The 17,273-nt window shown below is 49.2% G+C and overlaps 1 protein-coding gene across 1 annotated transcript; it reads right to left on the minus strand.

The window, feature by feature from the left end:
- Positions 1-337: 337 nt before the first annotated feature.
- Positions 338-16,252, minus strand: LOC134012121 (transcriptional activator MN1-like). Its single transcript, XM_062451792.1, has 2 exons — positions 11,601-16,252; positions 338-597 (listed from the first exon to the last, which is right to left on the minus strand). The coding sequence occupies exons 1-2, from the start codon at positions 15,184-15,186 to the stop codon at positions 377-379; spliced, it is 3,807 nt and encodes a 1,268-aa protein (XP_062307776.1). The 5' UTR covers positions 15,187-16,252; the 3' UTR covers positions 338-376.
- Positions 16,253-17,273: the final 1,021 nt, after the last annotated feature.

Here is a 17,273-nt window from a genome sequence, read left to right on the forward strand (position 1 = left end):
CCCTTCCTCCCTTTTACGTTCCTCTAGTTTTCCTTAAAAAAAAAAAAAAAAAAAAAAAAAAGATTGATTTGAGGTCTTCCAGATGTGGGCGTCACAAGGTAGAGCCCAAGCTGTATTGTCCAGCGGTGTGCGTGTGTGTGTGTGTGTGTGGCTATGTATAGGTGTGTGTATATTAGTGTATAAATGTCTCTTTCTCCCTGAACAGGCGAGAACATTTGCAGTCGCCTCGTTTTCACCGTCTCTCCTTCCGTCATCCTCGTTGCTGTCGTCCCTCTGACCCCTCCTCGCCCCTTCCCCCCTCCTCCCTCTCTCCCCCCTACGCCCTCTCTATTCCCTCACTCCCTCCCTCCCTCTCTCTCCCTCCCTCCCTCTCTGCTCAGGTGAGTGCCGCCACGAAGGTTCCGAAGCGGTTGGAGATGTCGGAGTGGAGGGATCGCCACGACGACACTGGCCCCCCTCGGCCCCCCTTGGTGTCCCCCAGCTCGTCTGTGCAGTGGACAGACAGGCACTGCAGGTGGCTCCCCCCTCCCCCGGACCCCCCGCCGGTCCCCGGGGCGGCACCTACACCTCCAGGCTTGCTCTGGGACAGGTCCGACTCTGCGGAAGGAGGAAAACAGAGAGGGAGAGAGAGGGAGAGAGAGGGAGGACAGGGTTAGGTTTGAGACGATCTACACAAACAGACAGAAAACAAACAAACCTGGAATACTTTACTAATTTCGAATGTTTTTTTCGTTTTTTTTTATATACATCGTTAAAAGATCGCCTCACATTAATGAGACCAGTGCCATTTACACATGGCTCTGATGCCTGGGGTGTGAAATGTACTCAAACCCACCCCTCTCTTCAGAAGTCTGCCTTGAAAAGCCCACAGCTCAAAGTTACACAGAAAGGTACCCCCCCCCCACTCCCACCTTGCATGTGGTGACCAACACTTCTAGAAACCTCACCACACACACTCAGACAACCGTGCAATCGGAGGAGCTCCCAAGCCGACCTCTGGTCTTGGGGTCAGAAGGCCCTGAGAAGGCCGACCTTTCACCCTGCTTGACCCAATTTACTGGTATAATGATCCTGAGCTGCTATCGACCCCATGCCACTGAGGTGTCAAACCTCATCTTAAATGGCCGCTCCGAGCCCCGGGAAAATCCATACACGGGTTTATGAAAGGTCGTACAGAAATCAACCTCGCGGTTCTTGGGGGAGCGAGCGGGCGCTGACGGCTCAGATGAATGCCTCGTTCTGGGAGTGAAATCGCTAGCGCCGTGTAGGAAAAAATGAGAAGGAGGAAGATTGACGAGGGAGAGAAAGTGCTTGGCTAAACTCTAAAAGGTAAAGGCAGCGCGCGTCATCCGTCCTGATCTACGCCGGCCGCGCTCGGCGGGGGGGGGGGGGGGGGGGGGGAGTCCTTCCAACGCTGTTCTAGAAAACTAAAGTACCCAGAATCCTCTCTGCTCCCTGACTGGGTGACAGTCCATCTCTGAGAAGGCCGGAGATGGAGGCCTCAGACGCTGGGGTAGGTGAGTCACAGGAGGGGGGCGGGGGGGCCACACGCCCAGCACTGTGACATCAGAGCAGAGAGACCTTTAGAAAGCCTGACCCGGGTGTCACCCAACAGCCCTTAGGTTAAAGCTCCTCTCTCTGGGTCTCTCTCTCTAGGTCTCTCTCTCTAGATATATCTGTAGGTCTCTTTATCTAGGTCTCTCTCTATATCTATGTAGGTCTCTCTCTCTGGGTCTGTCTGTGTGCTTCGCTCGACAAGCTGTAACACCGATGTTAGACAACACAGGCAACAGAGCCGGGGAAGGAGGGAGGAGACAGGGAGAGGGAGAAGGAGGAGGGTAAACAAGCAGGGAGAGAGGGAGGGAAGAGGGGAAGGTGGGAGAGATGGAGGGGAAAAGGGAGGGAGGGAGAGAGAGAGAGAGGGGGTCCCCTCTTGCCCCTAGCTTGTCTGGGCTGCGACCACTGGAATGGAAAAGCGGAGGGATTTGGTGAAAGGTCAGGCAACCAAATTGTTGCTCTCGCTACCTCCATCCCTCCCTCCCTCCCACCCTCCCTCCCACAAAGCGCCCGGGGACAGGAGACGGAGGAGGTGGGGGGGTGGAGGGATGAGACAGGGGAGGGGGTTTGGGGATTAGCGGTGATGATGGTGGCAGAGGGTTCAGTCATACACCTCAGCACAGCAGACAATCAGGCAGGGGGCCTGTACTGTACTTTACACCCTCTGCCTCCCCCCTTCCTCGTACCTTCCCCTAACTCCTCCCAGCCCCCAGACCCCCCTACCTCCGTCTGCCTTCCCCCAGACCCCCTGCCTCCCCAGACCCCCCTGCCCGCGCCCCCCCCCCAGCGCCGCCCCCCCCCCCCCAGCGCCGTGCCCCCCCCCAGCCCCGGTGCCCCCCCCCCCAGCGCCGTGCCCCCCAGCTCCCGTCAGCAGGCAGCTAGCTGGGCTCAGCAGGACAACACCGGCCTGGATAGCCAAGCGTTCCCCTGGCTCACTGATGACACACAGCAATCTGACAACACACACCGCCGAACCTACGTCCCCGACGCCACGTCCACACCAGCCTTCAGCTGCTGCTGCTCCACACACACACACGCACACACACACACGCACACATATGCATGCAAACATGCATGCATACACACATATGCACGTACACACGCACACACACGCAGGCACACTAACATGCATACACACACACACACACCCAGGCACATGACACTCAGATAGGCCCACGACTGACAGACACGGCCCCCAGCCTCATATATGCAAGGACAAGAAGTGTAAACATGCATGTACTCAGCTTGCATACACTCAGACACACACACACACTCAAACTCATGCTTACACAAAAAACTCACACAGAATTAAATTTGTCAGTTAAAAATCGTTATTTCTACAGTACAGAACTTGAATTTCTTTGACTGGTAAAATGTATAAAATGCACCTCTGGAATATATATTTTATTTAAAAAAACAAGAAATCTACTACTTGGGAATAATCCATTTTATTTCATATTTGTTGATTACGTGGTCCTACAAAACAAACACCTTCACTCCCTCCCTGAATAGACTGGGAAGGAGATTTTATGGAAAATCTCCACGATACACTTAAATGCTAAACATTATCCATGCCTGTGTGTTCGCTCCAAAGTGGAAACCACGGTGTGAAATCTGACATCACACAGATGTAAACCCCAAATCACTGTGACATTTTACAAGCTGAGGAATCTTTTTTTTCTTATTTTTCAATAAAACCTATCTTGTTAAGGCTGTTCAATGACTCGCATTGTGTCTCCGCCGTGGAATTCATATCTCAATGATGCCCTGCTCATCCGAGCAAGCGTCTGTTTAGCATCAACACGGGGCGAATAGATCTCACACAGAGAACAATACCAACCAAAGCCGACTAAACCGAACCACAAATACAATTTAAATATCCTTTAACCACATTACAGTCAGCCTGGATCACCGCAACGACGTGTTAGAGAGAGGCGCTCAGCTGAAAGTGATACACACCTCCACATCTCCCATGAGCGAGGGGAAGTGATGTCACACGGGGTGATTTACGGCCTGGTGTGCACATGCAGGCTTGTATGAGGCCTGGCTGGAGAGACGATTTACAGAGATGAACCGAGGCTTTTCCTGGCGTGCCGTGGCGAAGAAGACTTCACACACACACACACACACACAGCGCGCTGCTCCACTTCCCTGGGTGACAGATACCAGTGTAAGTGTCACACAACGATGTTGATGCACTCTCTCAGCAACACAGGGACTACGTCCAAAACACTTCCTGAAATCCTAACTGCTACTGAATTATCCTAAACTTACTTTGGGGGGGGGGGGGGGGGGAGGAAGACAACAATTATATTGACGCTCGTAATAATTAGGGCCGCCGCCATTGTGCATCCTTTGATATTTGCATTAATAACTGAGTTCGATACGTGCTGCTTGTGTGACGAAGTGTGTGTGCCCGGGTGAGAGGAGTGTGGAAGAGCAAGACTGTGTGTGTGTGTGTGTGTGTGTGTGATTGAGCGGCAGAAAAAGACAGCGAGAGAAAGAGTGAAGAAAAGAGCGAGAGTATTTGTGTCTCTTGGTGTCCTTTCCAGCGCCTGCTCCGCAGAGCTGTCACATTGATTTCCCACAATCCCATGCGGCAGCCCCCCTTTTGCCCTTTCTAACCCGAGCTCGACTTCCATGACGACACTTCACCTTCGACCCCCGTGCTACCCCGGGTCACGACCCTGGCACGGCGGAACACAAACCAGCCCTGCTCTTCCTCTCTGACAAAGGCACTCGCAGTCCCTCTCCTCCCTCGCCTCCTTCTCCTCCATGACAGTGTGTGACTTCAGGTCAGATTCCTGTGGCATAACAACTACCTCCAGGGCACTGCTGCGAAGGCTGGCGACACAATGCGCACAGCACAATACCAGGAGAAAGAGTGGAGGCATAAAATAACAGACCCCCGAAAGCCGTCTATAGCATATTCAAATACCTCCCTTTCCCTAAAGACCGGCTTTGTCTGGGTCCAGGAGATCAGGTTGTTTGCAGCCCGCGGCTATGGCTCCACAGTGAAAACAGAGAACGCAGGAACCCCTCACTCCGAAAGGTGCAGAGAGGGAAGGTATGTGTGAAGGGTAAGTAGATCTACAGAGAAGTACAGCATAGGTAGGAAACCCCAGTATCCCAGAATGCCTTGGGGCTGGGGATGGTGAAGAGGGGGTGGGGGTGGTGGGGGGGGGGGGGGCGGGGGGCTCAGGGTATCCAAGGCACTCTGTGACCCCCCCCCCGACTCCACCAACCCCCCCGCACACACTATGACCTTTGCTTCAGAGCAGAGCAGGGAGGAGACGGTGGAGAGAGGAGAAGGGAGAGAGGGGGGGGCACATTTCTCAAGCGAGGGCACAGAGGTTATTTTGGTTTGAATTTCCTCTCTGTTCCTGACTAGGCTGCAACAAGGAGGTGGGGGGGAGGGGGGAGGAGTGGGGGAGGGGGGGGGGTGAACCTGCCCAGACAGGCATGGCCTCGACACTCCTTAACAGCACTTCAGCAGTACACCCATTCCATCTCCGGTACACACACACACACTCACACACACGCCGTACCTCCCCCTCGGGCCGCAAGACGCGCTTTTGGAAACTAGACTCAAATCGGAACAGGGGAAGTGATTTACTGCCTCCTGCATAAATCAAAAGCACGTCCAGGAGCTGTCCTCTGTGTCATCCACGCCGGTGACATATTGATCTACTTCCCTGTTTCAGTTTGGTCGCTTTGCTACACACTCTGTTTATGTCTGGGTTTGTCCTTTTTTTTGCCCACTTCTAGCATTTATGAAAACTGTGGGAGTTTAGGGATTAAGGGCATCTGCTGGAGGGGGCTAGGGTCAGGGGTCGGGGGGAGGAGGAGGGGAGGAGGGGGTGAACAGACGCCACAGTTTCCAACTCGGACACTTTGTCTGCAGTTCTACTCATCCTGGAGAAATCAGACTGCATGTCCAAGACAAAGATAAGTTTCTTTTTTCAAAAGCTCTTAATTAAGGTAATTTACGATTTGTTTACAAAGATGTTATTAACAAATTTTATATCAAATAAACCACGCACAGAAATTTACTATAATTAACAGTGTTCTAATTTGATGGATTACTCTTTTATTTAATAAATAAAAAACAAAGTAATAAAAAAGTACATCTTATGTATGACAAACACCGCAATAAAAACTGTATAAATAAATATTTATTTAAACACATAAATAGTGGCGTTTTTGTGTTGTCAAATACAAATAAATACGGGCGACTTAAGATTTGATCTAGATTTCACTTTCAAGGCTGTCATTTAAAAAACAAAAGATGAAAAAAGTGACTTATAAATCTAAATATCCAAGGAAGAGAAAGGAAACGTCCAGGAGAATGGAGCCGGGGAGAAAATGAAAGAGTTCTTCTCTAACGGCTACGCAAATGACAACCATCACCAAGACCCTCGCCTTGAGAGTGAAACCTCAGATGTTACTTGGAAAAAAAAAAAGAAAAAAGAAAAAACTTCTCTCTGTCTCGTTTTCTCTATCACTCCATCAGCATGTACCTCTCTCTCTCCCGGGAAAAGGAACTCCAGTGTCATAACTCATTTGTCAGTTTTTCAATACAAATTAAAGATGCTTGACGACTACCTGAATGCCAAATAACATAACTGCTGCTGGCAGTGAGTGTGAACACTACAAGCACACACACACACACACCTACTGAACAGTGTGCAGTATTAGAATATTTAACCAAGCAGGAGAACTTCAACTCCCACTGAAACATCTTTCTTTAGAGTTGGGAAAGCCAGCGAGCAAAAAAAAAAATATATATATACAATAAACAGGGAGAAGAAAAAAAAAAAGGAAAACTCTTTCCAGGCCTTTTCTGGACCCTGGCTAAACAAGACACTGGAAGAGCCGCCACATCGCCCCCCTGCAGAACACCCCCTCTCCCTGCGTCTCCCCAACACAAACTCAGTCTTCCTTTCCTGGCTCCGTCTGAGGGGGAAAATTCACCACACGCTGAGACAAGTTTTATTTTATTTCAACGCTGTTTCCCCAGGGAACGCGAAAACCCCCGGATGAGCTTCTATTTTGAAGTCAGAAAATCCGGTGAGCAAAACGCCTGACACCTTTGTTCATCCTTCTCTAACCACACCGCTTAGACGTGCTTCCTTTCACCAGCGCTCCTCTCCAATGTCTCACAAGACCCCCGGAAATAAAACACACACTGGATAGACACAAACGCACACATGCACGCTATCACACACCTCTGAAATTATAAAATTATAAAAAAAAAAAAAAAAAAAAGCTAAATTACTAACATTTTACGTAATGTTATCTTTCGTGTCACTAGAACAAAGTGTTTTACTCAGTTGACCCCTGGGAGCCTAAACTTTGGTCACCACACCGCAACCATCGCATGTGCGGACGACAAACACACAGCCTCATATTTCTATGTCCACAAACCTGACCTTTTCCAAACACACAAACACACACAATCCTTCTCATTCAACTATTGTCACCCAGAAGTTAGGGGAGTATCTCGTTGAGAAAGACACAGACTAAGCAAACACAACAAAAAAAGAGAAAAAAAGACAAGACAAAGGTCTGGTTGTTACGCCGGACTTTGTACCGTGTCAAACTTCTGCACGTACACTGAGGAATTACCTTAGACAACTTCTGCACAAACCTCTCCTTGTCGCCTACTGCTCTGCTGGATCTGTCAATAACCAAGTACACTCACAGGAGGTACACAGGGATGGAGACACCTTCAGGGACAAATATTACCAATGCTAATTGCTATTATTATGATAATGATGATTATTTCTGCAGCATGGGCGTGTGTGGAAGGTGTGTGTGTGTACATGTGTGTATTCTGGGTGTGTGCATGTGTGTGTTCTGGAGTAAGTCAATATAAAACACCTTGTAAATGATGGATCTGAAACATAGAGTTGCCTAGAGCAGTGTTTTTTTATATATTTCTTCGTGAAAGCAAATGTCAATCACATCATATTTTCGCTTCAAGGAAAAAAAGGCCAAAATAGAAATGACTCATGTGATTTGTGGGTTGTTGTTGTAGGAAATGTCAATATGATAAGTGTGATTTTAATAGATGAACAGAGGTGGGAAGTGACAGAACTCTCTTAGGACAGTTATTTAGCTGGAATGCCAATATGCCTGTTGAATTGGATTAACCAGTCCGCTAACAAGAATAAAAAGCCAGTCCACCAAGTCTACTTTCCAGTCAGTGTATCAACGTGTTAGAGACATATTAGGTATGAGCAGCACCATTCAGTTTGCTATGTGGTTCAAACTGTGGTCCGCACATAGACGGAAGAGTCCAGTAGAACTGACAGGATATTTCCCTTCGGCCGCTAGCGTGGACATTCCTCAAACCTAACCTCTAGTTCCGGACTGAGACACAAAGACTAACATGAAGATTGGGGGGGGGGGGGGGGGGGGGGAGAAAAATAGGAAAAGAAAATAGTCACCAATATATGGACGGGTTTTGTTTACTTACGAGCTGAGTTGCTCGTGAATTACGACAGTTTGTTTTAGACGACAACGCAAGCACAGTGTCTATGGGGAGGTGAAGGCCTCCCTGTATCCAGGCCCCTCATCCGCAACACACTTTACTGGACCTTAGTGAAGAGTTTCAGCCACACGCTGACACACACATGCTAACACACACACGCTGACACACACACGCTGACACACAGGCAGACTGGGCCAAGTGTGGGTCCATCAGGGGCCATTACTGTAGAATATTCCCTGAAACAGGCCCTAAGGAGCCTTTTACAGCATGGCTAGCAAGGACACAGGCTGAACTGAAACACTGCACTTCACCCAACAGACTGAGACAATACCATCTCACTACGTCCTGTGTGTTTACATTCTTGACGTAAATAGAGTTGGTCGCGGAAAGTGTTGTGAATGCTACTGGACACTAGTGGAAGCTTGCAGAAGCTTGTAAACAGGATTTTTTCTTCTTCTCCTAACTGAAGACGTGTCTGACCAGCAGTTTGACTGACAGGCTGAAGAACAGGATGTTCTTCCACCACACCTCTCTCCCTACCCCAACCACACACACCCCACCCGCACCGTCAGAAGCCCACCACTCAAATCCCACCGTAACACCCACCTCCCCAAACAAACACACACACCCCTGACCAACTGACTGCTAAACCGGGCTATTAAACCCAACTTTACCTAAAAACACAAGTTTACAAACTGGTTTACTCAACCACTCTCACTCCCTGTGTTTGTGTCTCTAAGACCTAACATCTCACCAGATGTTGATTAACTAACAGAACCTTCCGTACATCTGTCCAAAACACACATGAAAATGTCAAATGATCAAATTAATTACAGTAGGAGATACATGCATATTAATATAATTAGCCTATGTTGTCTGTATTTATTGATTGTGATTGGTATTATTATTTGTATTATAGGTTGGTCATTATTCTTCTTTGTGTTGATCTTAAATTCAGCTGACTTTTATCCTTGGTGGTGCACAATTTATTAGGTTTCCATGTAGGCATTCCGATTCTGTCTCAAAATCCCCACAAATTCGCCACCCCCTTCTCATGTGCAGCACTCAAATGAGAAACTGTCAAGAGCCGTGATTTGTGCTAACTAGCTATCGATCGCGCCTCAACAGCGAGCGTTGTGTGCAAGCAGCGAGATGTAGCCCAAAAGACGGGAGTGATGTGTGTGGAAAGCGAAGACTAAGCACTCGCCAGGTTAATGTAAGGCCTGCATGAACAGATGCAGAGTACAGATGGGCAGTGTGCTACAGAACACCCGGGCTTGGGTCTCACCTGCTGAACGCTACATTGGTGGCGAGAGAGCTGTAAGGCAATTGGTCACATCTCCTGTCCTGTCGTTCCTGCCAGGAACTTAAGTAGCCTAAAGTAAAGAAAGGCTTATAGACACGCACTTCTGTTTATTGGACCTAGTTTCTGATCCTGCTCTATAAAGATAAGTCCTAGATCCGCCCAAGCAGGAGATATACTTATGTTCAAGCTATTCAGGAAGTCGGGGCAGTGCTGTTATGTGTTGCCTGTTGATGAATGTAAAGCACTTAGCTACACTTCGGATGCGTCCTTGCAAAAATAAACCAGACGGTTGGCTACATAATATGGATAGTGTGGTTGACTGCGCCGCCTCTTAAACAATGCGTCTTGACTCCAGATTCCGTGCCCTGCGCTCCCCCTCCCCTCGCAGCTCCCGCAGTTAGACAGAACAAAGGGACACTGAATACGCGCTGGGGGCTACCTATTCACATGAAGAAGAAAAAAAAACTGTTTCGGTGGCGCGTCTACGGCCGTGGCCATTCAATTATGCGTGTCTCTCGCCTTGCCTTTTGCAGCACAAACTAGCCATTTTAAAAGCCGATGCTCGATCGAAAATTAAAGCTTTTCAGAAAAAAATATAAACAGCGGGTTATTGCACTGAAACTATTAAACTATTTTAAACACTAACATTTAAGCTCAGCTGTAATGACAATTACATTGAAGAGATAACATAGTTGTATATACAATTGTACGCCCGTATTTCTACAAGCAGCCAACATCGCAACGTTTTTATTCTATCCCATGTTGTCTCTTAATACCCTCAACATTACCAAGGATTGCAAAACAAAATACTGCTGCTACAACTACAACTAATAATTATTTAAAAATTATAGTATCAATAGCCTACTAATAAAATATTATGTAGCCTAAACATGATTAAAATTATAATGAAAATACTAATAATAATATCACATTACAAAGTACATTAATTTATGTTATTATTTTATACTGATTGTTATTAAAAAAAACTGCAAAAATGTCTGCATACATGGTCCAATAACCATAATCACGCAGATAAACTGAAAGTGCATTGTTACAATTTACAATGCTCCTCTATATATATGGCTTAAATAAATGTTTCACCACTAATAATTCGCCATAGGTCTAAACTAAATTTCAAATTTGACCTCGAAAAGCACAATATACGTACAACGATTGAATATTATACAACAAAGAATGTACCTATAAAATATCATGATTGTTTTTTTTATAATAAGCTCACCATATTGTTATATTGTATTATCAATATGGTTATTATCAAATTGTTATTATCATAAGAGGTTGCCAAGTAAGCAACCCTTTCATTTTAATACATCTATTGTATTATCTAATGTGGAATTCTAATTAGTTCTATAAGTTTTGTATGTCTTTCTTTTATTCTTTCTTTAACAAAATAAAAGGCTAAAGGTCTTAGGTAATTTTATTTGTATTTCCATTTAGCCAATGCTGTTATCCTCAATCTAAAATCAATTCAATTTTTCAAATCCGCATAATCCCATGGTAATAACAAAAACAAACGTATTTCCAGAGAGGGGAAACCCCGCTGCGAAAACGCATCTCCTCAAAAAACGATTAATCTTCTCAGTGTAGTTGTTCCCCCTGAACACCCAGATAAAGAACCACAGGAAATGTTTACTTTTCTTGGGCTGTTCTTTTGAAGTTCCTCTAAGACGAAGGAATCCATAAAACACACTGCAGGAAAAAGGCAGGAGCTGTTTCAAAACAGCAATACCGAATATCAATTTTACATTCTTCTACACGCATATCTGACTTCCTGACTTCTAATTCCATCCATTTTTGTTTTCAATACTCATAACTGAAAGCAATGCTACAAATGAACTAAATGTATTTTCTATACTTCAAATAAAAGCTTGACAAACTGAATCCCGGACAAATTCTTCAAAATTAGGAATACTAATCTGACATTTGCGTCCCAAAATCCGCACATTAGTTTACTACACTCACATTGCGGTTAAAGACTACGGCGCTCCTTTCAACCACACAGAAAAATAATAAAGAGTACACCCAACGGATTCTTAATGCAATCTTACACACACACACCCTTCTATGAGCTAAACGACAGTCCTTTAGAAAAACTAACCAAAAACGAACTACGAAATAGTTTTGCGGCAACGCTAGTACGTGTATGTTCCTATCAGGCCACAACAAGTGAGGAATAATGGACAGTAACGACCACCATGATTGTATATCACATTCAATTACCTTCTTTGCCGTTGCTCTGGCCCTTTGTTCTTTCCCAGGGTGCCATGGCCTTGTCATCTTCGGCCCCATCCATCATGGCCTTGTCGCTGGGTACGTACCAGGTGGCGTGCTGCTCCGCCATCAGTGTGTCAAGGTCAATAGTGCCCATTGAGTTCTTCCCAGCGTCCGGGCTGCAGCTCGCCAGCTCATTGTCTCCATTCTGCGAAGGACAGTCTCCGTTTTTTTTGCCGCCGTTCTTCACGGCCACAGGCTGGTCCTCCGAGATGCTGAACTGCTGGCGCTGCAGCTGGATCTGGGCCTGCAGGATCTCCAGAGGGTGGATCTCGTCCTGGCCAGAGGTGCTGGAGGGGGTGCGTACCTGCTCCATCCCGGGAGTGCCTGGGTGACCCCCTCCGTTGGCCCCCACGCCCCCACCTCCGTTCAGTCCGTAGCCTTCTGGCGTCGAGGTAGTGTGATTGGTGAGGCCCATGCCCATGGGCTTCTGTCCGTTCATCAGGCAGTGCTCGCCCCTCTGCAGCTTGGGAGAGCTGGTTGCCAGCATGCCGCGGCTGGGCTTGGAGGCCAGGCCTCCGCCGGCGTCCGAGCTGGAGGACACCTCGTCCTCGTTGCTGTAGTGGGCGCTGACGTCGTCGGGGAAGTCGACGCGCGGTGAGCTCCCGTCCGATTTGGTGACGCTCTGGATGCCGCTGTCCAGAGAGGACATGAGGTCTGGCTGGTCCCCCAGCATCAGGTCGCCTCCCTTTCCCCATGACGGGGACGGGAGGGGTTTCTCGTGGGGCGTCCCCCCACCCCTCTCCCCAACGCCAGCTGATGGTGTCTGCTGGCCTGGACTTACAACAGGGTTGCCGTTGTCAGAGGAAAAAAAAATCCCAGGGCTCACATGCCCACTCTCCCTCTTCCTCCTCCCTCTCCCTCTCCCGCTCCCTGTTGTTGCTTTCCCCTCACTGCATGGGGTAGCGTCCATGTTGTAATTTGGGGAGAGGGCACTGGCTTCCCCCTGCGACGTCTGGGTTTGACCTGCAGGCTTAATGCTGCTATTCCCGGTGCCAGGCATCTGGCTGTTCTGGGAAGTGCCGCTCTGAAAATACTCAGGCGCTGCAGCACTGCCAGTCCCATTGGCTGTGCTGCTATTAATGTCCTGCTCGTTCTGACTCAGTTTTCGCTTGCCCTCGTTTTGGTTCTTCTTGTTGAACGTTACGTTGAGGTTAGGGGCCCCTAGGCTAGCGATCATGTTCTGGCAGGCTGTGGAGAGAGCAGCAAGACAGCTCTGCCCGAACACATTGTCTTTAGTGCTGGTTTTGCTGAAGTTCCCAAGGGAAAGGGCCCCAAGTTTGCTGACAGAGGAACGCTGGCCCGGGGGGAACTCAGACTGCGGAGGGTAGCTCCCTGGTGAGGTGTTCACACCCTGGGGAGCGTTGTGTGGAGGCCCCTGACGGGTGCCCCCCCCATAGGGAAACGTTGGTTGCGCTCCCATAGGGGGTGCGGGGAAGTCGGCCGGCCTCCGGTCAGCGGGGGCGTTGGGGTGCCCTACCCCGGCTCCGGGGGACTGCATCTGGGATAGGTTGCCCATGTTTCCCCCAAACTGAGAGTGCATGCCGGGCGAGTGGAGGGCCTGTCCGTGGCCTTCGCCCGGCATCCTCATGGGCTCCTGCATGCCCATCCCGTTGATGCCCGGTCTGAACATCATGCCGGCTCCGTTCTGCGGCAGGCCCATGTCGTGGGCCCCGGCCTCACCGCCGGTTCCCCCCATGCGCCGCGCCATCATCTCTCCCGGAGGGTGGGACCCGGGGAACCAGGCGTGCTCCTGAGTGACGTGGGGGATGTGCCCCTCGAAGCCGGGCATCCGACCTCCGTTCTCCCGGTCGAATCCGGGCTGGGGCATGCTCCCCACCGGGCCCCCGTGCACCATGGGGCCCTGGGGGACGTCGCCGTGGTGACCCAGCTGCTGCAGGCTGGGCTGGCGCATCCTCTGCTGCTGGTTCCGAGACGCCATCTGCTTGATCATCATGGCGGCGTTCTGCCTCTGCTGCAGGGACTGCTGCTCCGGCCCGGCGTGCTGGAGGGGGCCCGGGGGGAACCCGTCGGACACGGGCGGGGTGAACTCCCCGGGCAGGCCCGGGTAGGAGGATGGGGACAGGTGGTTCTCCATGCCCTGTGGGGTGTGCATGCCCCCCCCCCATGTTCCACACCCCTCCCCGCCGTGCGCATTGGGGAACTCGAACCTGGGCCTTTTAGCCATGTTCATGTAGGGAGAGTCAAAGTGTTGCAGCCTCTGGTTGGGGGGCTGCTGGGAGGGAGGAGGGGGCGCCGGCTGTTGCATATTAAACATGGGCTCTCCGTAGGGGTGCAGGGTCCTATTCTCCAGTCTGTGAATGGGATATTCAAACTGGTTGTGTTGGCCTGGCATCATGACCCCACCATCCAGCATGTTGGGGTTGGAGGACCCCGGTTCAGGCTGGGGGGGCCGGGGGAGGCCAGGGGGGCAGTTCTGCCGGGCTATCAATCCAGCCTGTTGTTGCTGCTGCATGAGGGGATGTCTGGAGTTCACCCCCGGGCCCTCCATCCCCACAGGCACCTTACGGCCGTTACCGAACCGCTCGAAAAACACCCCGTGCTGGGGGGCGGGCGGGGGCTGCGGGGGTTGAGAGGGGGGCTGTTGGTGCCCTTTGGTGATGCCCTGCATCCCCGGGGTCCGAGGCATGGCGGGGTTGCCAGGGAAACTCCCGCCAGCCACCTGCCTTCCTGCCCCGAAATGGGGCAACTGAGAATCAGATTCTGAGGGGGAGAACACAGGAACGTCAAAGTGCCCTGACGGGGGCTCGCCGGGGAAGTTATACTCAATACCCTCCACGGCTCCCTGGTTGGGCATCCGACGAGGCTCCAGGCCGTGGGACTCGGAGGAGGAGGAGGAAGAGGAGGGCAGGCCGTGAAAGGATGCTGCCCGGTTTGGAGACTGGTCCAGGGGGAGGCAGGGAGCAGGGACTGCGTGATTGCCACTAGGGGGGCCGTGATGCTGGAAGTCGGGCATGTTTCCAGATCTCTGCTGCTGCTGGGAGAAACCGTCCCCTGCCTGGCCTTCAGATAGGGGGTCAAAGCCCTCTCCAAATCCCTGCTGGGGTCCCATGCCACTGTTGTTGTAGCCCATTAGCCTGCCGCCATGCAGGCAGGATGAGCCTGGGTCTGGGCCTCCAAAGCCCCCGCCGAAGTGAGGGTGGTGTTGGTGGGGGTGAGGCTGATGGCCGTGAGGGTGGCCTTGATGAGGTTGCTGGTTGTTAAAAAATCCATGCATGGGTCCCTGTTGCTGTTGCGGCTGTTGTTGAAGTCCGCCGCTCGCATGCATGTCCGAGTGTCCCCGCGGGTGAAACCCTCCGTACTGCTCCCCGTTCATGTTCATGTTGAGCCCCAGCATCGGGGGCTCGTTCAGCGGGCCCATGCCCGGCTCCACGGCTCCCGTCGGGCCACCGGAATGAAAGCCGGGGCTTTTATAATGGGAGCTCATGTTCAGTCTTGGTTGGTTTATGTTTCTTTCTGACTGGCCAGGGTTTCTGCTATTAATCTGAGAACCAAACTGATCCAGCCCAAACATACTCCTCTACTATCAATCCCACATGACATCGGCCGTCTGAGCGTGTGTTTGCTTTCCCAACCGTCTCCGAATGATTTAAGAAGAGAAAAAAATCTCTAGGAGACGATACACTTTCAGACAGATATTAACTATTTTCCTAGGTTCAATTGAGAATTGTGTTGTGAGAACTTCACGTGAACACACTCACCGAATACGTGTTTTATTCGCCTTTTCCAACTTTACTGTAGCGTCAAAAACCAAAGGGAGCGGAGAAGCCGTCTGAAGACGCACGCAGGTAGTGTCCTTGTTCGTTCCCGTGTAGGCTATTTGCACAGGCGTGTTTGCTCCTTATTTTCTCGTTAAGGTCACAAACTGTATAAAATAGAAATCACTCTCAATACCAGTGCCTCTGTTTCATTATCATATTCCAAGTTTTATATGCGCACATTTCTTCGTTCAAAACTTGCAACAACAAAAAAACAACCTTCTACTTTATGAAATAAAATGTTCAACAACAAAAAAAATATTTAGTAGCGATATCTCCTCTTCTAGCATATTATTCCAGTTCACAGTCAATTGTCTAAGAACGGCGAGTTTCTAATGTCTGCTGAGGAAGATCCCATTCTGGAGACGCAAAATAAAATCCGCCGGCAACCTGCACCGTTCCAACAATGTATCTTGGTTGTAGTTTGCAGTCACCAAAACTATGTCCAACAGTTGTCTTTCAACGATTAAAATAACGCTCTCTTAACATGTTGAAAAAAAACAGTCATCGGCAAAGTCCACAAGAGGAGAAACCTGGAACAGTTGGGTACCGAAGGACCGCTTTTACGCGATATTGTCCCCGAACCTCTGGAGCGAACTACCCACACTCCACCACCTCTGAGCGGCTTAACAACATCCTTCACTCGGTCCCGGGCATATGCCTTCCGACAGCGCAGGCAGCGCTAAACCTCAATAGTAGGCTACTCTTTCCCTTTCGCTCTAATCTGCACTTCTGCTCCAGAGTCTGGTGTGGTCTACACCAGCCGGGGGAGATTGGCAGATAGATCTCACTCTGGTCTGCCGCTTGGCGCTGTGTGAGATGAACGCGTCCAGGGAACCAGCAACAAGTTTTGCATTTCTGCAACCAATTCCATCCATGAAGCCCTATCCAATCAGAAGCTCGGCAGAGCAGCGCCGAGGGAGGGACCTTCTCTTAAGGTCGTCTGAGATATGGATGGAAATTGCAAGGAAATCGTGGTGAATAGCTTCAAAGCATGCCCTAATCTACCAGCAAGACTACTCGAATCTAAAGTACGATTCCATTTATTTCATTGAATTATATTTTCTAAATAGCCTGTGGTCATCCGAGTTTTCATGTTCTTAAGAAAAATATACATAGGCCTACATATAGCCTACAGCACAACTTTGCATAGGCTGCAGCAACAACATTTGAACGACAAATAAACGACAAAATGGTACAGGGTATAGACTAAATGTATTTCTTTATATCTAATAATGTGATAAACGAAGTGAGGCTCATTCTAAGCGGGATGGTAACTAAAGCTTTGGTTAAACAAATGCAGGGCGCATTCACTGCCCCGGAGTTTGTAAACGCACTTTGAACGGCAAATTAACATTCCCATTCAGATTAACTGGATCATTACCATAATTCTGTTTACCTAATAAATGAATCATTCAAAGCCCCATTTGTCTTCTAAGTGAACTAGGATGTCAGAAAAGGAGACTCAACATGACGAAGTAGATCATCTTTCTTCAGAAAAAAAAAGAAATTAATGGAATGATGTGAAAGCCTTAGATTTAAAGAATAACTGTTAATGTTTTATATCTACTGTGTTGATGTCTATTTCAAATGGACGAACACGTGGCAAAGATTTTGGTGGGCTGTATATTATTTGATTTAAAGCCTGTGGATAGATAACGTTTGCCAGGATCGACACATACTTCCCGGTTGTGATATATTGAGATAAAATAGTTCATACCAGTTCCGGGAAATGAAGATATTTTGACCATGCAACCAAACGTTTTAAAAGGATAAATGGCTTGTTATGAGAGGGGACAATATTGGGAACCGTCACCTAATTTATAAATGTTCGTGATTACTT

Source organism: Osmerus eperlanus, chromosome 25 (genome assembly GCF_963692335.1).
Source record: "Osmerus eperlanus chromosome 25, fOsmEpe2.1, whole genome shotgun sequence".
Taxonomy (NCBI): Eukaryota; Metazoa; Chordata; class Actinopteri; order Osmeriformes; family Osmeridae; genus Osmerus; species Osmerus eperlanus.

Bases quoted from the DNA above. Each gene is read 5' to 3' on its own strand.
- LOC134012121 (XM_062451792.1), bottom strand. From the start codon at position 15,186: ATGTTTGGGCTGGATCAGTTTGGTTCTCAGATTAATAGCAGAAACCCT. The intron at 598-11,600 runs GTAATTGAATGT...CTCCTTCCGCAG, and splicing joins CCAGAGCAACGGCAAAGAAG to AGTCGGACCTGTCCCAGAGC.